The 26434-nt window shown below is 32.6% G+C and overlaps 1 protein-coding gene across 1 annotated transcript in view; it reads left to right on the top strand.

The window, feature by feature from the left end:
• LOC145269174 (uncharacterized) overlaps positions 1-26434 on the top strand; it is a 273418-nt gene that overhangs the window by 58414 nt on the left and 188570 nt on the right. The window contains exons 6-11 of the mRNA XM_080124782.1: positions 216-1070; positions 4350-5783; positions 8190-8816; positions 10590-10911; positions 15157-15602; positions 23410-23557. Of these exons, the coding sequence (XP_079980908.1) occupies positions 216-1070; positions 4350-5783; positions 8190-8816; positions 10590-10911; positions 15157-15602; positions 23410-23557 (3832 nt within the window). The remainder of the gene's footprint in view (positions 1-215; positions 1071-4349; positions 5784-8189; positions 8817-10589; positions 10912-15156; positions 15603-23409; positions 23558-26434) is intronic.

The raw sequence follows: 26434 nt of genomic DNA, 5'->3' as shown, positions 1-26434 counted from the left end.
AGGGCGAAACATGTCAATTGATTCGTTTTTTCCCTCTATTTCCCTACTTTTATTTTTTAGTCGCTATCCATTTTCCTTTTTTCCTCGGTCTTTTTTTTTTTTTAATATAAAATGAATTCCGAAGGAATACGCCTTCCCTTCATGATTGCCTTAATAAAGTTTTGTACCCCCCAAGAAAATCATGAAATATATATATTTTTTTCTTTATCCAACAGAATTTGCTGAGTCTCTTAAAAACTCTTAAATGGAACCACCTTGTTGCCATTTATTCAGACGATGTCTACGGCACCAACAGCTATAACGAATTCCTGAAAGTGGCACATAACACAGAGATATGTGTCAGCCAATCCGTCCTGGTCAATGCGGCTGACACCGTGGATACAATACAGAAAAAACTGACCAAGATCGTGCAGACCAAGGCTTCCGTTGGCCTCATCTTTGCTCCCTCGAGTACTGCGAATATGATCATGGACGCGCTGAATAAACGAGGAGATGCGGGGAAACTTCAGTGGATCTTGAGTGATTTGAACGTTGAAGAAAGCAACCAGAATCGTTATCTTAGAGGGGCCCTGGTGGTCAACCCCAAATCGATCACCATCAATGATTTCGTTAACCACTGGGTGACACTGAATCCCAACAACCCACCGGCAGAAAATCCATGGTATCGTGAATGGTTTATGACGAAGTATAATTGTAGGCTTTCGGGCAACGTGCCTGCCAAGTTCCAGAATCTAAATACCTGCTTTATTGAGCCCGAGAGCAAGAGGAGAGCAACATTTAAACAGAATGCTTACGTTGAACCGGTCGTGATGGCCATGTTTACCTTTGCTCAGGCGATGAAATCGGCCCAACAGAGTCGATGTTTCGGTCAACAGGGCCTTTGTTCGAATCTGCTGGATATGACGGAACAACAATTCCAGGAAAATTATCTGATGAAAGTCGACTTCAACATCGTGCCGGTCCAAAATCGAAAGGTCAAATTTGATGCGAATGGTGACCTTGAAAATCCGGAGTTCACACTTTGGAACTACATTTATGATTCGAATATTGCAAAAGAAAGGTTCGCCGAGGTGAGTCTTCAGTTTTTTTTTTTAAACAAAAATTTTCTATTATTAAAAATCTCGTAAGATATTCAGATATTTTTCATCTTTCATATTATCATATATACACCGTTCTCTTTACTTTATTGAAACATTTGGTGCTTGTACAGTTTAATTAAGACATTAAAAAAATTAAAAAAAACATCGAAAACAAAAAGGTTATATTGTACGTATCCGTTTTGGACTGAAGATCTCCGAAAAAAATTTCATTTAATTTGATCGAGTAGTTTTTATTTATTTTTTTTTTTTTTAAGTCAGCCATTATGAAATTTGTTAAACACGCCACAGGGCGATTTCAATTAAATCGCCTATACTCCCCCCCTCCATCTTTAATACTAGCTTCTCTTCCTAAAAATCGAACCTTTTGCTCAGTATGATAACAAATTGTTTTTTCGCTGTAAAAAAACAAAAAACAAAAAAAAAACTACTTGATGAAATTAAGTGAATGTTTTTTTTTTAAAGAACTTCGTTCCACAACGGATATGTGCAATATAACCTTTTTTCGATATTTTCATTTTTTAATGTCTTCATTAAACTGTACAAGTACCTACCAAACATTTTTTTAATCTCTTTCTCTCTCTTTCTTTCCACCTTATCTCTATTTATACATTTTTTAAATTGGTATATAGGGTATTCAGACACGTGAAAAACTTTTTAAACGGTTTTCATCCAAAAAAGGGGGCTACTAACGGGTTAAAATTAAAGAAATAGTACGTGGGGGGGGGGCATCGTATTTTTATCTGTTTGTCAACTCTTTCAAGACTGCTCATGCCCGGTCGTGAAACATGCTAGCTCTCTTATGTTAAAATATAAGTAAGTTTAAAAGAACCTTTTAAAGATCGTCGCAAGCTGGTCTAATGGTTGCACTACTTCGTTCCTACTTGATTATATTGAAGTATATGTCCCATATCTAAATATATATTCGATATATATCGAATATATATTCCATCTATAAATATAAAAGCAAAAATGTATGTTTGTATGTGTGTTCGCTTTTCTGTATGTCTACAAAAAGCTTTTTTTCAGAGAAGCGGTCAGTTCACAACTTTTTAAAACTTTTTATATCACATATAAATCGTAATATCTCACAGTTAACAACGAAGCTCGCCTGTCTATTTAATTTGCTCGATTTCGGGAAGATAAATATTCAACATTTGTCGCTCGCCGCATGTGGGTTAGTCCTTTTCCTATAACATCTTGGGAAAATAAAAATCACGCAGTCAAACTTGACCTCATTAACTCATTAAAACGGGCACCTGCCAAATCCAAGTAATTAAATAAATTCAAACGTGTTTCCGTTAGCATCTCTCGGTAGAGCAATGGTTAACGTCGCACGTTTTTTTTTTCACACTTTAATTTACAACTTTGCCTCAACGGTTTGGGTTCGATCCTCATACTTACCTATCAAAACATTTTTTACCCCCCTCGGAGTTTCCACACACATCTCCAAACACTCGGGCAAAGCCGGGTACCCCTCGCTAGTCTTCTATAATATAAAAAGGTAAAATGGGCACGCGCATTTGTGTATGTCCGCGAAAGGCTTTTTCGTCAGGCTTCTCACGTCATTTACTTTTATGGAGAAGTTTTCTTATACTTCCTAGATTATAATATCTCCGAATTGTAGACGGACATCATCTCTATCTTTATTTTCATCAAGTTTTAAAAAATTCCCTCGTTTTGAGTGTTTCTATGTCTTTCTCGTATAAATAAAGTGAAACTGATCGAATGCAAAGGCATGTGCCTGACTTTCTGGACCGGAACGTTTTGAAGGCAATTAGCTTTGATCAATGTGGAGGAAACCCTTCATATCAGACAATTGCTATTCATTTGGACACTGCCAGAATTCCCACCCCTTTTTTGAGGGGGTGGAGAGCCATCTTGGGGAAACAAGTATGGGACAGAAAGCGGGAAGCTTAACTGGCCTCCAGCCAGACTTTCATTTCTGCGCATGCGTTATTCTTAACTTAATTAATTACCAACTCATTCGTTTCGCTATCCGCTATGATGTAATGGTTAGCGTAACCGTTAGTTTTTTTTTTACATTTTTTTTTAGGTTTTTATTTCGTCTCCTCCACCCAGCCAAAAGTTAATTACCAACTCTTTTTTAACCTTTTCCTCCTTCACGCTACGGCTTCCACACTTTTTTAAAACATCTAAAACACCCGGGCAACGCCGGCCACTCCCGAGCACCCCCGCTAGTATAAATATAAATATATGTAACATATATTTAAGTATTTATGACACATATATATATCTATGTATTTTATATGTATCTTAGTTTTTCATATATATATATATATATATATATATATATATATATATATATATATAAGTATGAATATTCCATGTATATATCAAAGTGTGTACATTCCATATATATCGAAGTGTGTACATTCCATGTATATCGAAGTGTGTACATTCCATGTATATCGAGGTGTGCATATTTTATATATATCGTAGTATGTACATTTGGAAGTGTGTACATTCCATATATCGAAATGTGTATATTTCACGGATATCGAAGTGTGTACGTTTCATATATATCGAAGTGTGTATATTCCATATACATTGAATGTGCACACTCCATATATATCGAAGTGTGTACATTCCATATATATCGAAGTGTGTATATTTCATATATATATATATATATCAAAGTATGTATATTTAATATACATCGAGGTGTATATATTCCATATATATCGAAGTGTGTTCTTTTCATATATATCGAAGTGTATATATTACATATATATCGAAGTGTGTATATTCCATATATATCGAAGTGTGTATATTCCATATATATCGAAGTGTGTATATTCCATATATATCGAAGTGTGTATATTCCATATATATCGAAGTGTATATATTCCATATATATCGAAGTGTGTATATTCCATATATATCGAAGTGTATATATTCCATATATATCGAAGTGTGTATATTCCAGATATATCGAAGTGTATATATTCCATATATATCGAAGTGTGTATATTCCATATATATCGAAGTGTATATATTCCATATATATCGAAGTGTGTATATTCTATATATATCGAAGTATTCATATTGTATATATATCGAAGTTCCATATCTATCAAAGTATGTATAGTCCATATACTTCCAACTATGTATATTCCATATATGTCTATCAAATCTAACGTTTCTAACCGAGTAGTGTAACTTATATTTATTACTTATTTAATTTTTAACTCCACTTTTTCTTATACGTTTGTTCATCTCTCTTTGCAGGTCGGTACCTCACAAAATGACATATGGTCTCTAAAACAACTCAATCTTTACGATGAAAATAGAAACTTCATCATCCCTAGCGGGCTTACGTCACAATGTCCAACTTCCGGTTGCCCAACATGTCTAGTAAACTATCAAAGTCCTTATCTCAACTACATCGATGGAGATATATTAATTGGTGGACTCTTCTCTGTGCATGATAATGGCCGACTTCCGTACGCCTGTGGCCCGTTGAATTTGCAAAATATCCAAGCAATGGCTGCATTTCGATTCGCAATTGAAAACCTAAAGAATAAATTCCCTAACCTGCAATCAAAGGTCTCACTTGGAGCCGTGTATAGCGATGTCTGTCAGAGCCGTAGTCTAATTGAAAGCACACTGTCTGGTTTCCTTGGTGAAAAACGAGTCTTTCGCGATAAAACAACAAAGAAACTTATTGAACCGAATCGCATCCAGGCTTATGTGACCTCGTTGGCGAACAAGCAGTCGATTGTGGCCGCGGATATCCTGGGAAAATTTAAGTATCCCGAAGTGGAAACCTTAGCCACAGCTATTGAACTCTCGAACCGGAAAATGTTCCCGTATTTCAGTCGTACCGCACCGGGAGACGCTGTCCAACTGATGGTTTTGGTTAACGTGCTGAAAAGGAAAGGCTGGTCGTATGTCCAAGTGGTCTCTAACAACCCTCACACAGCTGATGTCCTTAAAAACTATGCTCTGTCTATGGCAATATGCGTTTCGGCCATGCATATGATAGATGCAACGGGCAACAACTATATTCAAATTGTCCATGGTTTGAAAAAGAATCCATACGCCAAGGCCGTGGTAGTTCTAGCTGAACCAGAACAGATCAACATGCTACTAGCTGCTATGACTACACAGAATGCGACCAAGGAATTTGTACTACTCGGTACCGACAGCTGGGGTGTATCTACTCGTGCTGTTGCCAACCAAGGAGAGGCTGCCGATGGAAGTCTCACGCTGACCACAGACATTGGAACCATAAATGAATTCAAGCAATACGTCGATCGACTTAATCCAAAATCTGATGCTCTTCTCACGGAATGGTACCAGAAACTACACGACTGCTACCTTTATGCGGGTGCTCAGGGTTCATACAGAACCCAATGCGGCTCCAGCCCATTCACCGCTTCCCCGAAATTCATCTTGGACGCTTCTGTTTTTTATACCATCAACGCGGTATATGTGATAGCGTCAGCCCTAGAAAAAACGATTAACCTTTATTGCGGCGTCAACCAAGGCTCGTGTGCGGCTTTCCGGGCTTCACGTTATAACAAAAACTCGACGCTCCTTAAAGCGATTAGGGATATAACTATTCAGGATGTCAACGGCATGCCGTTCATAGTCAGAAATGGCGAAGGTCAAGCCAGCCACTCAATCAACAGCTACCAAAGGAATTTAGGGTATATAAAGGTAAGCTTGTCGCTGGAAACATAATTTATAAAGTTGCTCAGAAAACTCATCCTAAATTTTGAAATAATAATAATAATAATAATAATAATAATAATAATAATATATATATATATATATATATATATATATATATATATATATATATATATATATATATATATATATATTATTGTTGGGACGATTAAACGGAATCGAGAATCGAAAAAATCGGAGCTTTTTGGGGTATCGGAATCGTTATCAGAATCAAGAAAATTTTAGCCTATTTTCCGATGCCAAAACCGATTCCTTGAATTATCTATTTTTATTTGATTTCGTTTTTATAAAACGTCTTCCACTGCTTATAGCAATAATAAAATAATAAATATTTATTGATTTAAACTTCCAGTAAGACTAAAATCTCTAGATCACCCCCCTCACAAGTGTGTTTTTTTTTTACGTTTGAGAAAAATTTAAGATGTATTTTTACAGTAATCTGGGAAAAATAACAACCTTATATTAAAATATTTAGAGGTTTAAAAAGAATCGGAATCGGGAATTGTATCGGAATCGGGGAAAAATATTGAATCGTCCCATCACTAATATATATATATATATATATATATATATATATATATATATATACATATAAACTACTTAATTTACTCACATAAAATTAATATCCGAAAGTATAAATTTATGCGTAAACTTAAGTATTTACTTCAAAAGTGCTCAATACATAGGTAGAGCTAGTTAGTTAGTTATAAAATATATATGGCAATTAAGCTACACTGAATATTCCGCGTTTCATCCACTCTAGGATTCTTCAGGCTTATACGCATGAATCCTAGAGTGGATGAAACGTGGAATATTCAGTGTAACTTAATCGCCATATACATTTTATAACTTACTAACTAGCTCTACCTACGTATTGAGCACTTTTGAAGTAAATATTAAAGTTTACGCATAAATCTATACTTTCGTATATTAATTTTATGTGAGTAAATTAAATAGTTATATATATATATATATATATATATATATATATATATATATATATATATATATATATATAGTCTTGGAAGTTTTTAAACCTTTAAAACTATATAGAAAAACTTATTTAATTTTTATATTTTTTATCATTCGTTAGAAAACTATTTAGTCAGTAAGTCATTTAATCATTTGCAATCAATGCATCAACTTGCTCTGTCGAATTCACTATAGTACTAATGTTAATTTAAGCGATCATCAGTTGTTTACCATGAAACGCTGTTCCGGGGATGTATATGTGTACATAAGTAGCCCATAAAATGTAGTACAGAGGAGGAACATTTATTTATTGTTTAAATTACCTGTAATGTTATAAACGATACTGGAAGTGCTCCCCCATTGACATCTATGCATTTCTAGGCACGTTTAACAACATTTGCAGATACTGCCTGTAGATCTTCTCTAGTGATTCTCCTGATAACGTTGGTAATATTCTCTTTTAGTCGGTCTATATTGTGAGGATTATTTGCATAAACATTTTGTTTTAAAGTCCCCCAAAGATAAAAATCACGTGATAAGTTTGGGGAACGTGGTGGCCATAACCTTTGCTTATTCTTCTTTCTTCTGTAAACATGTCATGAACTCATGTCAGTGATCTGTGAGATGTGTGGCATGTAGCGCCATCTTATTGGAAAAAAAGAATTGCATTTTGTCTTGTGGTGCCAGTTGCTCTCTCGAATTCACTATTGTACTAATGTTAATTTAAACGATCATCAGTTGTTTACCATGAAACACTGTTTCGGAAATTTAAACACAAAAAAAGTATATTAAATCATGGCTCCCTAGCAGTGTTGACCAAACACCACCTCCCTTAATTTTAAGAACCCCCAAAAATGTTACGGATATTAGTTCTAGTTTCCTACTCTTAATTAATTTAGCTAGCGTATTAATGTTATAAAAAATATCTTCCTTACCTGTGAGATTCATTTCATATATATATATACATATATATATATATATATATATATATATATATATATATATATATATATAATTTGAGGTTGCTATTTTTCAAAAGTAGGGTAACCAATGAAATATAACGAGGTTATTACAAGAGTGCTCAATACGGAAGTAGAGCAAGCTACATTTTCAATTTGTCTTTACATAAGCAGTAATTACGCTTTCGTAAATAAGCATTGGTGCCTGAAGAGGTCTATAGTTGCTAAACACGAGCAGACCGATAGTTGCTAAACACTAGAAGACCGAAACATGCTCATGACTGTGTAGCAAAAAAATTACTGCTTATGCAAAGACAAACTGAATATATATATATATATATATATATATATATATATATATATATATATATATATATATATATTCAATCATTTATAAATAAATGATAAATGAAATGATATTTTTACAAACTGTTTTTTTCAGGTGGGGACTTATAATGTCGCCGATAGTAAACTTCAGTTGAACCCAACTTCTACAATGACATCAGCGTGTCCAGGGATTTGCTATGAGTGCCACGCAGTGTCAAAAAAGGACTTCCTCTACAACCACGGCCAAATGCTAATCACGGCTATCATGGGAATCCACAGCCCCGCCCCTGGCAGCCCGTCCTTTCCACTACTGTGTGGAGAGCAAGTGGATGGCTTCCAGTTCGTATCCGCCATCGAATTTGCAATATCCAGTATCAACAGTGGCAAGGCACCAGTCCGTCTAAACAGCGTCCATCTTGGTTCGGTAATTCTTGACAGCTGCAAGCTTGGAAATCGTGCATTTGAACTAATATCTGCTGTTTATTCTGGGGCTTATCAGGTGACAGATAAGTTCCGAATAAGGAACGTCGTCGCCTGGATGACGGACACCAGCGAAGCAGCGAGCGAGATGGGCCTAATGGCCAGCAAATTAAAGATACCAATGGTCAGTCCAACCGCAACTAGTGAAGCCTTGATGAACAAAGCGAAATATTCGACTTTCTACAGAACTATACCAGGAGACGAAAGTTTGACAACGACCATTGCGAAGCTGTGTCGAGTGATGAACTTCCGATATATACAAGTAAGTGTGAATCTTATCTAAACAGTATTTTAATGTTTTCATAACCCAATGGCCGAACTTCAATACAAAAAGGATCCAGCTGACTTCTGCTTCATATTCTATTGTTCTGCTCTGTATAGCGTTTTAGAAATGTTATCGTTAGTTATTCACCCTGCACTTCTTTTGTCAAGTAATCGTTACTTTCAGAATTGAAACCCACTCCCAAAAATATATAAAAACAAACGAAAAAATTTTAAATAGTACATCCCTCCTCATTTATATTTAAAACATAAAGAAATGAAGTTGGTTGATAGAATAAAAAAAATGTTACCCCCCCCCAATTTTTCCGTCTTTTTTTCTCCGACAAAGAACGCAAGTAAACATTTATGTTTAGTGACAATATTTAATGGTTTAATCGAAAATGATAAGCCCATTTGGTTTTCATCTTCTGTACTCAGTCCATGGTGAAGGGATCCTTCTAGACCAAGGCAATTTTAATTTAATTTAATTAAATTTTATTTGTAGCCAGTGACCCTCTTCAAGGGAGCAGGAGTTTTGTCACCGAAAAATGAGAACCAGAAGCAAGAATAAGAAAATTACCCACCACCAAAAAAAAAAAAAACATAAGATAATTTTTTGCTTTTTTCCACAATTTTCCTCTCTTTTTCCCATTTGTCCCGCTTTATTTTACGTCAATCGAAAAATATCAACTTTGTAGGAGTTTGATTAATAGTTTTTGACAGTTAGCTGGCCACATACACGCATACACACGGATAACCCCACTTTATATAATAGATTAGCCTGGGTGCCCGGCGTTGCCCGAGTGTTTGGAGATGTGTGTTGAGCAAAAAAAAAAGTGGTAATAAGCAGGCAGGGGCAGGCTCAAATCCGTGACGCGAAGGCGGAAAAGAAAGTGAAAGAAAATCTGACGTCTTACTGCTACTCCATGACGCGACCGGAAGTTCGGAACGTTAAAATTAGGCGAAGTCAACCCAACTGATACGATGAATTGCAAAAATGGCTCGCAAAAAATCGACCTCTCCTTGTAAAAAACTGCCCACTTGAGGGTGAAAGAATGAATGTTTTTGGTCAAGTTTTCGATATTTGTCGTCCGAGATGCCGGGCTTCAAAATGATACCGATCTCGTGAAAATCCATCGCCTCTGTCGAAAGTTTTAGGCATACATACATGCATTTAAACAGACAAGTGAGATTTATATTATAGACTAATCTGGGTGCCCGGCGTTACCCGGGTGTTTGGAGGTGTATATTGCGCAAAAAATGTGGTAGTAGAAGGCAATCTTGAACCTGTACCACAAAAAAGTTACGTGTTTGCTGTTGCGCCCATCGCTAAACCGGAAATTAAATTAAGGTTAGTCAATCAAAAAGAGGGGATGACTTTCGAAAATATCGTCGAAAAAAGCGACTCCTCCTTGTAGAAAAGTGCCCAGTTGAGGGTGAATGAGTTAATATTTTTAGCCAATTTTTCCGGTATTTGTCGTCCGAAAGGTCGAGCTTCAAAAGGATACTAATCTCGTGAAAATCCGTCGCCTCTTTCTAATGTTTTAGGCAGGCATAAAAACAAATAAACATACATACATACATACATACAGACAAATAAACATACATACATACATACATACATACATACACACATCTAAACAGATAGGTGAGATTTATATTATAGATTATTTGGTTTGAATGTTGAAATCTGATGTATTTATTCTATTATTATTATTATTTTTTTACTGAAACACCAAAATGGAGGTATGAATAAATATTGTTTTCGTTTCAGACTATTGCTTCTGACGATAAGTTTTCACTGGAATCAGCAACGATGCTGAAAAACATAGGCAAACAAGAGGGAGTTTGCGTGATAGCTAATTATCGGCTGGGGACCGGAACCAACATCAGTAACATCTTGAAACTGGTCCGCCAGACTGGGGCCCCTGTTGTTTTGTTCGTCAGTCCCACCGAGCTGGAAGCTTTACTGATGGCAAAGCAATACCCAACGGACGAAAACCTTGTGTTTATTAGCCCCCACATCGCAGAAGGTGTCGCGGAAAAGTATCCGGCCATGGCCAAAAACCTTCTCACCGCACAAATCCATTCACCGGGTAAGATTTTTTGAACATTTTTATTTTATTAAGTTGGCAGGTTACTAAGGTTAAGCAATATTGAGCCTTGTCAGTATATAGATCGGTAGAAGATTTTTTTTTTTTACATAGGGGTTACCACTTATCAAGCCCCGAAGGCCACTGGAGGATAAGGGTCAACGGGTGTACAGTAGACAATGGGATTATAGCATAGTAATCGTAAGTAGTAGAAATTTTGTAAATTGGGTTAATTAGGGGGACGGTTCATCAAGAATTTGTTTACGTTTGACTTGAAAACAATAAAACTTTAGTCAGCTGGAAGGCGTGCAGTTCTAAGAAAGAAGATTTGTTCATAGAATCTACGTTTAGGTTTAGGCACAGATAAAGAGCGGGAGGGCAATTATCGATAGTGGTTTTCGCCATACGAGTGTTTTTTCGTGAAAGTTTGGCGGGGTGGGGGAACCATAGATTGGAGCTCAGATGAGCACTTGCCACGAAAATAAAGATAAATCAGAGACAGGATCGCAACGTCTGTTCTGTGGGAAAGAGGTTGCAGTGAAGAGAAAAGGGCATCCCTCACTAAGCTACAAAGTCTATTTTGAACTCTGTCAAGACAGGATAAGCTGCTTCTAGCAGCTCCTGCCCAGATGTGGCATCAGTACTCCATCATTAGCCATACCTGGCTTTTATATAAGTAGAGAATTGCATTAGGAGTGAGACATCCACTGGAGCGGTAGAAGGATCCCACCATTTTGTTTTTGGCAACGGATTGGATGTGTGAGTAAATATCAAGCCATAAGTTTGTCAAAACATGGAGTCTCCCCAAGACGAGAGCCATTCATTTCAATTGGTGCCAAATGAGGATCAGAATGTTGATGATGTAAAGATAGGAGCTTGGTTTTAGCTGCATTAAAAGTAACCAGCCATTGCTTTCCCCATTGTACCACGTGCTCAAGAGAGAGAGAGAGAGAGAGAGAGAGAGAGAGAGAGAGAGAGAGAGAGAGAGAGAGAGAGAGAATTTTAGTTTAAACTAAAAAAGGAAGAATGTTAGACTGGTGTACATTATTGTTGCGACCTCAAAACTTTTTTACAACCTTCTCCACCTTTTTTAACTAGCCATCCCCCACGACGTGAGCACCCTCGACAAACCCGACAGGCTGCTAAATCCCACCCCCACACTGTAGAGATCCCTAGATGTAAAAGATCTTTTTACTCCAATAGTTTCTTCCCCAGAACCGTTAGACTCTGGAATTCCATTCCAGGTCCCTGCTTCCCCAACAGTACTGACGTGCAGAAGTTCAAGTGTAACGTGAACCGACACCCTGCTGCCCAAATCCCTACATAGTACCCCAGTAGTTGTTGCCCCTGATAGTAGCCCCCTACACCAAAGTGGCAATTTGCCTTGTTTGGGGTGAAAATGTAATAAAAAAAAAATAAAAATAAATTATATATATATATATATATATATATATATATATATATATATATATATATATATATAAAGCTGAACGTCTGTGTGTGTGTGTCTGGTCACGAATAGGCTCCTATATGGTTGAGTATTATAGAAAACTGATCATATATAATGATAGAAGATGTATCGAGACACAGTAATGGGTATGTTTGATCTGGCATAATGATGATTCATTAAAATTGTGGGGTCTGCGTACGCGCCTGACCCACAAAGTATGGGAATAAAAAATTTAAAAATTAAAAAAAAAAAACGTTTACAAGTGTTTTTGATATAGATGTACATAATAATACTTTGATAAGTATATTTTAACTTAAATAGGGATGGTATAATAAAATTATGGGGCCTGTGTTTCGCGCCTGGCCTCCATAGAATGGAAATAGGCACAAACTTTAATAAAGACTTTTCATATCTATCTGCGTAAGTATACTTTGATAATTATGTTTCAGTTTGAAGAAATATGGTATTATAATATTATGGGGTGTTCGTTCGCGCCTGACCTCCACAGAATGGAAATATGTCACAAAGTTTAACAAGATTTTTTAATATAGATCCACAGAATATTGTGATAAGTGTTTCAGTGTGAACAGGTATGGTATAATAAATTATGGGGTTTATCTATTTTATTTTTACTTTCATCATATTTTGCTTTGGTTTTGATACCTCCAAACTCGAAGCTATCTCTTTACAACCCTTCCTTTTCATAACCTATCATACTTTCATAAATCAGAGTCCATTTTCTGTAGGCTGTTTTTGAACCCAGTCAACGACGGGTACTTTTGCTAGTATATAAATATAATTATTTACTATAATAATTATTAAATGCCTACAGATATTAGTGCGTCATCAGTGCAGGGTGATACGATTAACACCAATCGATGGATTCAAACCCGACAACAGAAAGCCATCTCTGGCTTCATTAGCAAAGACCTAATCCATTCGGCTACGAAAAATATCGTTGAAACTTAAACATTTATTTTTTAAATGCTTTTTAACGTCTGTCAGAGTGATCTAATCATTATATGGCGACCTGCGCTTATATATATATATATATATATATATATATATACTAGACCACCCGTGACCCGTTGGGTCAGTACGTTATATTAGCTATGGAATTCATGTATGAGCGTGACACTTGTGGCATAAAGAAAATAGTTTTTTTTTTACATAACAGAAGCATTTCTATGAAAGTATATTAAAATGAAAAAAGAATATAGATAGATTTCTATGAGTCGTTCTGTTTATTATAATTGTTATTTTTTTTTAAATTACAGTTACTGAATTATAAGTGGTTGGTCATACTTATGCACTGAACAGGTATCATAATCCCTATTATAGTTAAATTCAAATTTTGATATATCATCTTTTAAATGAAATTGTTAGTTGAAAGTACAGAATAATAAAAAAAAACACTCTCCACATGTTAATAATGGCTTTTTAAATAGAAAATGAAAATAAAATGTAACTTTTTTCATTTAATTTAAGCAAACATTCAGTACCCATTGTGTAAAGGAAAACACTATTTAATGTAATAGAAATGTGTGCATTTACCGATTCAGCTTTCCGTTTGGAAATGTAAGCAGACGACTTTAAAAAACATGGGAAGAAGAAAAAGAAATTTTTTTGTAATAACGCCCTCTAGTAAAAAGGTCTGCATTAGTTAAGGGGGATAACTCTATCCAGTTTTACATCGCTGCCTTTTTCTCTCTCTCACACATACACGTAACTATTTCTCGCGTACGTAACGAAAACAGAGGGAGTAGGAGTGTTGAAATCTATTAGAGGGAAAGTGAGAGGTGTTTTCTTTCCATAAATTGTATAGGGTAATATTTCATATTATTAATAGATTCATAGATAAATAGATTTTATAATATATATTATAATTATCTATGAATCTATGTATTATTTGTATATATAAATAACTATTTGATCAAATTAAATGAAATTGTTTGTATTAAAAGCGATACAAAAATTCCGGAATTGGAATAACGGATTGAAGACGTTGCTATTTACGCATGCGCAACCGGATGTTGAAAACCGGAAATCTGATTGCAAACATACAAGATCCATAGACTTTTAGTATTATATAGATATATATATATATATATATATATATAAAAGTGAACGTGTCTGTGTATCTGTTTTTTTTTTATTTTACTTTTGTTAGTTTGAAGAGATCAAGGGGTTCCTTCCTGGGGCTAACACTTGATTCTATTACGATTTAAATTTATATCCGAGGGCTCTTTTAAGAATAGACACTGTTCCCTTTATGGCTGCTATCTGTATTTCCTTACAGCTTGGTTTTCCAGGGATTGCTTCTAAGTATTTGTGAAGGTTCTTTTTTATTAGGCCAGTTGCTCCCGTCACAACTGGTATGTCTGTGTGTCTGTGTACATTTCCCTACGCAATAACTCTGTCAATTTTAAGTCTACAGACTCGAAATTTGATATACAGAGTACTGAGATTTGGGAAAATCTTTGTGATCGGTTTTCGGCCAGAAATTTGGTTGTTAAGATGTCAAAGTTCAACGATAGACCTTTGAGACCTCTACCAAACTCCTCCGATAATTTCGGGTCTAAACATTTGAAATTTTAGATATAGGTTCCTTGGACATGGCTCTAACTTAATAACTTTATTTGAGCCCCAAACAATAAATGTTAAGGGGTCATAATAGGGGTGAAAGTTTAAAAAGATTGACCGTTTTTTTTTTGCTTAATATACACCTTCAAACACCCGGGCAACGCCGGGCTGAAATGCTAGTATATATATAAGTAAATGTATGTTTTTACCTGCAGATTTCCGACCGTATCTGACATACATGAACAGTCGACGACCTGATGACTCACATTTTGCCAGTGATTTCTTCAATGACTTTTACATGGACACATTCAAGTGCGACCTTCCTGGCCGCTACAGGTACGGCCAGACCTGCCAGAAACCATATCAACCGATCACCGACGCACCCAGATTCTCCGTGGCGAAATCGGTGATCCCGACCATCAACGGCGTTTATGCTATTGTCGACGCCCTGCATGACACTCTTACCCAATTGTGCGGGTTTAATTACTCGGGCGTCTGTACGAACTTCGGGGCGTCGCCGAATCAGCCGGATCTGTTCTTGAAGAATTTGGATAAGGCCGTCGTTCCCGCAAGTAGTGGGAGTGGCGGCTTCCGGTTCATCAATAGAGAAGGAAGCGCCCATTACGAAATCCTTCGGTTTGACGGCACCAAGTACGAGAAAGTAAGTATTATTCTATCTATCTATCTATCTATCTATCTATCTATCTATCTATCTATCTATCTATCTATCTATCGCTAAATCCATTGTTTTGTTTTTAAATATATTTATTTATATGTTTGTATATATTAGTATTAGACGATTCTAATATTTTACCCAATTCCGATACAATTACCGATTCTGTACTAAATTCCTGATTCGGATCTCGATTCTTTACAAATCTTTAAATATTTAACAGTAGAATTACAAAATGGCGTAATGGAAACATATTAAAGGTATTTGCAGCTTCTCTTCCAATTTTTGGATTTTAATCATGCCAAATAACACTTTATTTCCTTTTGACAGATTGATTGTTGCTATTTCTTCTGATGAGTTAAGGACATAAATAGATTCACTGATTGATATAATAATTAAGTGATTGATTTTGCGCTACGAAACAGATACTGTCAAGAATTGTAAATGTCAACTGAATTAAAGGAATAAATTATAAGATGGTCAACATCATGAATTTTGGAATTTTTGTATATGTATGTATGTATGTATGTTTGCTCAGTTGTATATTTGTGTGTGTATATATGTGTATTGGGGTAGAGAGGGCTCCCATAAGCCGTGGTGAAGGCAACCTTCCTAGGAGAAGCAAATCTCTGATTTAAAAAACCATAAAGCGGAAGACCAGTACCCGCATTAAGCTGGTCTGCAGTTTAATTTGTTGCTGGCTATCTTGCTCTTGCTTGTTGCTGGATCTCAACATTTTGAACCGAGAGAGAGACTTAGCTGTCGTACAAAGCTAAGACTCTGTAACATCATATTTGTATAGATACTCCCTCAGACATTTGGGCTCATGGATTTTAAATGTCTGAGGGAGTGGCACTCGTCTGACAGGACGTTGCGGTCATCATGTTTGCTCAGTTGGTAGAGTGCTCGCCACGCATGCAAGAGGCTTGGCTTTCGAATTCCGAGTTCAGATGTGTCAAACTGATGAGCTCCAATGAGGGCGAAACTCGTGTTTTGGGTTTCCGGATTGTTTGCCGTTATGTTAGCTTCGACGTTGCCTGGCTGTGGAAATAATTGTATATTTTCTCACATTCTGAAGGTTATATATATATATATATATATATATATATATATATATATATATATATATATATATGTTAAGATTTTTGTTCCTTAGAAGCGCTGGTTGAGTTTTAATAAGATAAAATACGTATTATATATGTTTGAAGCCAAAACAACGCATTATTACAAAATAAACATACATTTATTTTGTTTGAAATTTATATTGAAATTCATAAATATATTTCGAAGGAAACCTTCATCTTCAGTATGTATTTCTTTCTTTTGCCATGTTGTTATTGGTGCAGAGAATCAGCAAGTAGAAGTCGTTTGTTGTTTTTACGGTAGTTTTTTTTAAATCCTTGAACGGTGCGTTTGGTCACGCGGGATTCACGTTAAGATTTTTGTTCCTTAGAAGCGCTGGTTTAGTTTGAATAAAATAAAATACGTATTATATACGTTTGAAGCCAAAACAACGCATTATTACAAAATAAACAGACATTTATTTTGTTTCAAATTCATATTGAAATTCATAAATATATTTCGAAGGAAACCTTCATCTTCAGTATGTATTTCTTTCTTTATAGAGTTTGGTTTACTTGTTTGTTACTGCATTTCAACCTTCCTCATGTTATGTAATGTGGAATTCAGTAATTTTGGAAATTAACTACTCATATATCGGCAAAATTGTTAGTTGGAACCTAATATTAAAAATAAAAATACTAAAAAGATAAAAATAAAATCGGGTAATGTAAAAGTCACAAAGTCATGCTTTTTGATAAGAATCAGGAATTTCATATCATGTTTAGTTTTATTGGTGAAGTGAACCAGATGATATTTCTCTTTCTTCGGTTTTTATTTCTACTCTTACGATTTCTATCCTATATTTAATTTCAGTATTATTATAGTGACTAGTTTTTAGAATATGTTGACATATTTATAGACTAGCAGTTCAGCCCGGTGTCGGGCCCTTTCATAACTTTATGTGCATATATATATATATATATATATATATATATATATATATATATATATATATATATATATATATATTAAAAAGTTTGATTCATGTCCAGGTATCCTAAATCTAAAATTTGAAGTGTTAAAACCCAATATTGGAGGAGGAGTTTGGTAGAGTCTGCCAAAGTCAACTCTTTCAACTTTGACCTCTTCGTAGCCAAATTTTCGCTCAAAAACTGATTAAAAAACTTGCTGCATGCCTGAATAACCTTCGTGCAAAGTTTCAAAATTGGCTGAATAGTTTGCTAGATATCTTAAAGATCACATCTTTTGAACTTTGACCCCTTAGCAGCCAAATTTTCAGCCATAAACCGATTTAAAAGCTTGCCATATGCCTGAATACACTGTATGTAAAATTTCAAATGTTTAGACCAAAATTTAGCTGAGTAATTTGGTAGAGACCGCAGAGGTTAAATTTTTTAAAACTTTGCCTCCGATTTTGCCCACTTAACATTTATTGCTTTGGGCTCAAACCAAATTATTAAGTTAGATCCATGTCCAAGGAACCTATATCTAAAATTTCAAGTGTTTAGACCCAAAATTAGCGGAGGAGTTTGGTAGAGTGTTCAAAGGTCAAATCGTTGAACTTTGATCATTTGACAGCCAAATTTCTGGCCGAAAACCGACAAAAAAGGTTTTCCCAAATCTCAATATAATGTCAATATCAAATATAAAGTCTGTAGACTGAAAATTGACAGAGTAGTTTGGTAGGGAAATGTACACACACAAGCACACACACTGACAGACAAGTTTACTTTTATAGATATATAGATTGTTAGTGCTACTTTACAGAAGAACAACCGAAGATAAGTTGCTGCAGTTTATTTATATCACCGACATACTCTAATTAGACTTCTACGTGTTAAAGGAGGAGAATTTAGACGAAAATAACCAACACGCAGTTGCCAAAGTCACACAGTTTAACAGCTCCATATTTACCTTCGTTAACTTTTTTGTTTCATTTATTATGATAGCATGCACCTGAGATGAAGTGATCGTCTAGTGTGGCGTCTGTCCGCAAAGGAAAGTCAAGGAGGTGGTGGTTAGCAGAGTCCAGTGTGGAGTTGGAGGCAAACCGACTGGCAACGGTGAATGCTCTGACGAACTGCAAGCATTTGTACCCCCTTGACGTAAATACCCCCGACAGACCCGAAAAGCAGCAAAATCCCACCCTTTCAGAGTAAATATCCCTAGATGTAAGAGAACCTTCTACCCCAGTAGTTTCTTCCCCAGAACCGCTAGACTTTGGAATTCCCTTCCGGGACCCTGCTTCTCCAACTATACTGGCATGCAGAAGTTCAAGTGTAACGTGAACCGACATCTTGCTGCTCAACTCCCTACATAGTACTCCTGTAGCTTATGTCCTGATAGCAGCCCCCTACATCAAAGTGGCGATGTGCTTTGTTTGGGGTGGAAATGTAGTTTTTTTTTTTTACTTTAGTCAAAGTTCTCACAAATCAAGTGTTAGCTTCCCCCGTTTCTAGGGTTAGGGTTAGGGGGCTAATACCTGAACGCTATATGAGATTCATAGATATTCGAATGTTCCATTAAAGTTCTGCTTTACATCTCAAACAATGAGTTAGCAAAGAAGTTGAGAACATTATTTTCCTCTCCTCAATTGACCATTTAAATATGTCATAGTGTATCTTTGTTTTTTGGTCACTTAGTTTTAATGAGTTTCACGACCAAAATTCATATAGTCTGGTGGAGTATTCAGCTTAGTGCTGTTACATTTGAAGAACGTGCACCATTCCTCATTAAAGCCAGTATGTGTTTGCTGTACTGAAATCTTATTTGGATTGCACATACTTTGTTATTTGGAATATTTTGAATATTATGTTATTTTGAATATTTTGAATAATATGATGTTATTTTGAATATTTTGAATAATATGATGTTATTTTGAATATTTTGAATAATATGATGTCATTTTGAATATTTTTGAATAATATTATGTTATTTTGAAAAATTTTGAATAATATGTTATTTTGAAAATTTTGAATAATATTATGTTATTTTAAATATTTTGAATAATATTATGTTATTTGAAATATTTTGAATAATATGTTATTTTCAATATTTTGAATAATATTGTTATTTTGAAAATTTTGAATAATATTATGTTATTTTAGAAAATTTTGAATATTATATGTTATTTTGAAAATTTTTAATAATATGTTATTTTTAATATTTTGAATGATATTATGTTATTTTAAATATTTTGAATAATATAATGTTATTTTCAATATTTTGAATAATATTATGTTATTTGGAATATTTTGAATAATATTATTAGGTACGGGCAAAATGAATGCTGATGCTCAAAATGTATAAATATTAATTTTAATGAATTTTTCAGTATTTATCAAATAATGATCGCGAAATATAATTAACTAATTATTTTTTATTTATTTAAATCTTAGTGAAATGTATTATTTTGTTTAAACAAAAAATACCTTTACTAAAGTTATTGTTTTCAGTGGTAAATAAAAAACGTAAAAATTTAATTTTGCTTTTTTTATATAAAAATAAAGCATCGTAATTGTTAACAATAAAAATAAAATAATTTTTACAGGAATATTACGAAAAAAAAACCCCATTAAGTCCGTATTAATGAAGATATAACTCGAAGAAAAATTAATTTCTCGAACTACTAATATTATCATTGAATTTAGCATTGTTTATTTAATATTTTCACACAAAAAATTATAATCGCAAAAATTATTTCTACTTTTTTTTACGAATACATTTTTAAAATAATCTTTATATGTAAGATTCTAATATTTCCATTGCACGCATGAATGTATAATCATCAACATAAGATAAAGTTCATATAATCTTAGAAAATAAAGTAAAAAAAAATTGAATTGAAAAACAGGAACATAGAAAAATAGTTTAATTAAAAAATGGTAAAAAATTATACGAGCGTTCCATGTCGGTAAGTACGGATGCATAGACATGAAAATAAAACCAGCCTGTTTTGCCAACCACCTCTTCTCTTCAACTACCTGCCTGTTTGTGTTTATTAACTTTAAATTTCACGTAGACATTCTAATAAATTTTAACGTAAGTCTGTATTTTTTTAGTGTGTAATTTTTTCAATAATTATAAATTGTTTTCTTAATCAATTGTAATTCTGTACTAATATTAATAAATAATGGTGCTAACTTTTTTTTAATTAATAATTTGTCAGTAGTATAATTAATGAATTTAATTAACCTTTACGCAGTTTTAAATGAAGGAATGGGGTCTACGACTCCAAAAAATAAAGAAGAAAAGAAAAAAAGTCGGTATGTCGGAATAATGTTAAATAAAGAAATAAATTATGTCTAATTTGTCCTTCCATACATATTTGAATTTTGCCTCCAGAGGGGGTTTTTATGCGATAAACAAGTCTCGTTCTTACCAGCGTCACATTTTTGGATAATTATTACTTTTATTTAGCAAATGTTAAGTACATTTATTGTATTAATTCATTATCTTAAGACTAACTTAATACTTAACTTGGAAATAATTCCAGAAAACTTATATTTTTCTTGCCAGAAAAAATGTAAATACGATTTTTGTCATGATGAATTTTTACGTGAAATGTAGCGTTTCTCAGATTTGAAATAAAATTATTCCGTGATTTTTTTAAATTTCACACAATTTTTTACTTAGAGATATTAACTTTAAACTATAATCTTTCAAACGCAATAAAAATAGAATCGAAATTAGAAAAAAATATTATGATTAGGCGGCGTTCAAAACTATGACCCCTACCGAAATAGCCATTAAATTGCCCGTACCTAAATATTATGTTATTTTGAATATTATCATGTTATTTTAAATATTTTGAATACTGTGTTATTTTAAATATCTTGAAAATTATTATGCTATTTTGAATATTTTGTATAATATTATGTTATTTTAAATATTTTGAATATTATGTTATTTTGAATATTATGTTATTTTAAATGTTTTGAATAATATTATGTTATTTTAAATATTTTGAATAATATGTTATTTTGAAAATTTAGAAAATATGGATTTTTGTATATTTTGAATAATATATTATTTTGAATCTTTTGCATGCTATTTTGAATAATATGTTATTTTGAAAATTTTGAATAATGGTATTTTGAATATTTTAAATAATATGTTATTTTGAATATTTTGAATAATATGCTATTTTAAATATTTTGAATAATATGTTATTTTGAATATTTTGAATAATATGTTATTTTGAATATTTTGAATAATTTTTTGTTATTTTTAATATTTAAAGAATGTTATTTTGAATATTTTTAATAATATATTGTTATTTTGAATAATATTTTGTTATTTTGAATATTTTTAATAATATATTGTTATTTTTAATATTTTGAATAATAATAATATGTCATTTAGAATATTTTTAATAATATTTTGTTATTTTGAATATTTAAAAAATGTTATTTAGAATATTTTTAATAATATGTTATTTTGAATATTTTGAATAATATTTTATATTTTGTTATTTTGAATATTTTGAATAATATTTTGTTATTTTGTTATTTTGAATATTTTGAATAATATTTTGTTATTTTGAATATTTTTAAATAATATTTTGTTGTTTTGAATATTTTTAATAGTATTTTGTTGTTTTGAATATTTTTAATTATATTTTGTTATTTTGAATATTTTTAATAATATTTTGTTGTTTTGAATATTTTTAATAATATTTTGGTTTTTTGAATATTTTGAATACTATTTTGTTAATTTGTAATATTTTGAATAATATTTTGTTATTTTGAATATTTTGAATAATATTTTATTATTTTGGATATTTGGAATAATATTTTATTATTTGGAATATTTGGAATAATATGTTGTTATTTGGAATATTTGGAATAATATTTTGTAATTTTGAATATTTTTAATAATATTTTATTATTTTTAATATTTGGAATAATATGTTGTTATTTTGAATATTTTGAATAATATGTTATTATTTTGAATATCTTTAATAATATTTTGTTATTTGGAATATTTTGAATAATATTTTGTCATTTTGAATATTTTTAATAATATTTTGTTATTTGAATATTTTGAATAATATTTTGTCATTTTGAATATTTTTAATAATATTTTGTTTTTTGGAATATTTGGTCAGGGTTTACTTGTAGTGAAAAGTATCCTCATGCCAGGTTGTCATGATTAAACCCTATATAGAGAGACTTTAAACACTCGATGATAGTGTCTTGTAGGCATTCAAATTCTTTCCAGTAGGCATTCATGTTTTTGTATTATTGAAGGAAGAGGAATTAGACAAGAATAACTGGAACAACAGCAAAGAAATCAGATTGACTCTTTATTTGCCCATTTTTGCAGTAGGACAGATGTTGGTTAAAAAGAAAAATAATAAACGTGTTAAAGCCTCCGTTTAGTCTCAAAAGACAATGGACACCCCTGTAAAGGTAGTGGCACGCGTAATTCTGAGATTGCGCAACACCCTTTCTGAAATCGGCACTGCTTGAGTCCAGTGACAAGGAGAAGTACTAGAGAACTGAAAACAATGCTGAGATGAGCAGATAGCACATACAGCATCTGGAAGTCCCAAATGGTCACCCATTTAGTACTGACCAGGTTCAACGCTGCTTAACTTTAGTGATCTAACGGGAACCGGTGTGTCAACGTGATTATGTCGTATACTATAGTATATAAGTACACGCTCCTCTCACATAGATTTATTTATTTATTTTGATATATTATACAGGTCGGTGTGTACGACGGCGTTGCTTTAAAGCTGACTGACATCTCCCAATATTATAAAAAAGTTCAAACAAATTTTCCGAACCAGTACCTGAGTTGTCAGCAACAGTCTCTCAACTTTACTTTGACCCCAGGAGATATTTACATCGCAGGTAAGACACTTACGTATATATATATATATATATATATATATATATATATATATATATATATATATATATATATATATATATATATATATATATAGCAAAGCTGGTAATTAGTAAAAACCTGAAGAAGGTGCTCACTACTATTGCAGAGCAAATATATATATATTTTATTACCGTTTTATCTGTTTTAGTTACACATGTTTCGGTTACCGGATTTCCATGACAATGCAACTATAGGAAGGTGAAACATTGGTTGGTCATTATTCAATCCTGGCCAACGTCGAAATTCCCTGCTAGTATATTAATAATTTTGGCTTTCATTATACAGGGTGGGCCAAAATAAGGGTCCTATCTTTAAATATAATCATATATATATATATAGGAACCTTTATTTGGCCCACCCTGTATATATATATGTATATTTATATATATATATATATATATATATATATATATATATATATATATATATATATATATAGTCATCCACATACAGCACTGTTTCGCTGTTTCACAGCTCATCAGTGCGGCTAGACAGGCAACTACCTGAAGCCAGGACTGAAACCTGACCGTCTGTACGACAGCCAAGACTCCTAACCACTACGCTATTGGCGGCTGCTGCGTGAGTCATGAGTTTAACGATGTTTTGACATCGTCCGAACTACGTCTGCTCGATTTGTTTACACAAAGAGCATCGCTTATACGCTAATGGTAATTCGAGTATCACTTCTCAATGTGCTCAACTCAAGATAAGGAGCATTATAGTCATCCACACACAGTACTGTTTCGATATATATATATATATATATATATATATATATATATATATATATAATTTCTGGGCTCATATATATACATACATATATATATATATATATATATATATATATATATATATATATATATATATATATATATATATATGAGCCCAGAAATTTATAAAACATTTGAATAATACTGGGCGCAGTGCCATTATTAACAATTGTTGGAATATTATTTTTATAGCTTCAACGTATATAATTAAAGAATGAAAATTATAAAAGCGAACAGAAAGTAAAATACACTTCTAAAATATTTCTGCTCCTTTGCTCTAATTCAATGTTTAGAAAACAAAAATTACACATGGGCGGTTGTAGAATATAAAAAAAACTGTTAAGACGTCTTTCAGCCGACACTTTTCAAAATGAACGTCAGAAACGGGCAGAGGCAACATCGGTTAAAAACGTCAAAAAACCATGAATTACTAGCGAGTATATATATATATATATATATATATATATATATATATATATATATATATATATATATATATATATATATATATATATGAAAATGAATCCTGAAGGTTTGGAAAGTACCCAGACTTATGATAAATATGGTGATTACATCAGCCAGTTTCCACCAGAAGTGGAGACTGTTATTGAAAATAGAATTAATAGAAAAAAAAACGTCCATTTTATTTAATGAAATATGTCATAGAGAAAAAAATGCTACACACACACACACACACACACACACACACACACACACACACACACACACACACACATATATATAAAGGAGATTAGAACAATAGTCTAAAGAGCAAAGTGTATTTTAATGTAATAGTAAAATTACTAGTTTAATTAAAATACAGGAAAGAAAAGTGCTCGTTGTAATTTAGATATATAATAAGCTCGATAGGTAAATGTCCTAGAGCTAATTTAATATTTAGTAATGCGATTGATAATTTAAAAATCAAATTATAATTAAATTAAAAAAATTATATATATAAAAGAATAACAGTATTGTTACATTCTAAGATTCAAATATATATATTTTCCATGCAAAACAGCTCCTCCAGCATATTAAAATTTCGATACATTTTTTGCTAACTGCATCTCATTTCCTCTGATGATTATTGAAAATCCATGGATTAAGGAAATAAACATAATTTCTCTATATATTCCTTGTTTCAAAAAACAAATTCGTAACTTAAATATATGTGTTTATATTTTGATGTACAGAATTTAACGTTAACCATGAAACTTATATATTCCGCTATTTTTCAAATATTCAGCTTTACTTTTTTGGCTAGGATGACCCTGAAAGTATTACCTCAATGTAATATCTTACAGGATAATTCACCTGATCTTTAATTCGTGACTTATCTCACTTTTAAAATAAATATTACAGTCCATAGATCACCTTCTCATCTATTTTGTGAAAAAAAAAATTCAAATTTTCGTTCAGTAAAAAAAAAAATTTATGATGAATTTACTGGTGTTCAAAATCGTAAAAATATAAGGAGGTGAGCGACGTTTTTTATGACTGGTTTCCATAACAACTACGTCGCTTCAGCTACTAGTGTTGCTACTAATTCACCGCTCTCACGAAAACAGAAGTAACAAGCAAAACAGGGAGAATGAAAGCAGACGAATGCCGTACATTGTTATTACATATGTGTATGCTATTTAAAAATTCAATTAAACATTATATAATCAATTCTTAATGCTGAAATATTTAAGTTATACATTTATCATATTTTTTACTAGAATATCTTGCCCTTTTTCTTTCCCAATTTTAACAACTAGTCCTATATATATATATATATATATATATATATATATCATGATTTTCTTGGGAATTCATTTTATATAAAAAAAAAAAGACCGAGGAGAAAAGGAAAATGGATAGCGACTAAAAAATAAAAGTAGGAAAATAGAAAAAAAAAATCAAAACAAGTCAATTGACATGTTTCGCCCTCACTCATCAAAATTGGAATCGAAGGATTTACTTTTTAGTAATTTGTTTTCTTTAATTATAAAATCTAAAAAAAAAGAGACGGGAGCAAGAGCAATCGTATGGGGATAAATTTTAGAGGCTGATGACGTTCAAACC

This window comes from Euprymna scolopes, chromosome 45, assembly GCF_053919585.1.
Source record: "Euprymna scolopes isolate OS-2025 chromosome 45, ASM5391958v1, whole genome shotgun sequence".
Taxonomy (NCBI): domain Eukaryota; kingdom Metazoa; phylum Mollusca; class Cephalopoda; order Sepiida; family Sepiolidae; genus Euprymna; species Euprymna scolopes.
Note: the sequence above shows the minus strand (reverse complement) of the source record. Positions and strands in the feature narration are given on the sequence as shown.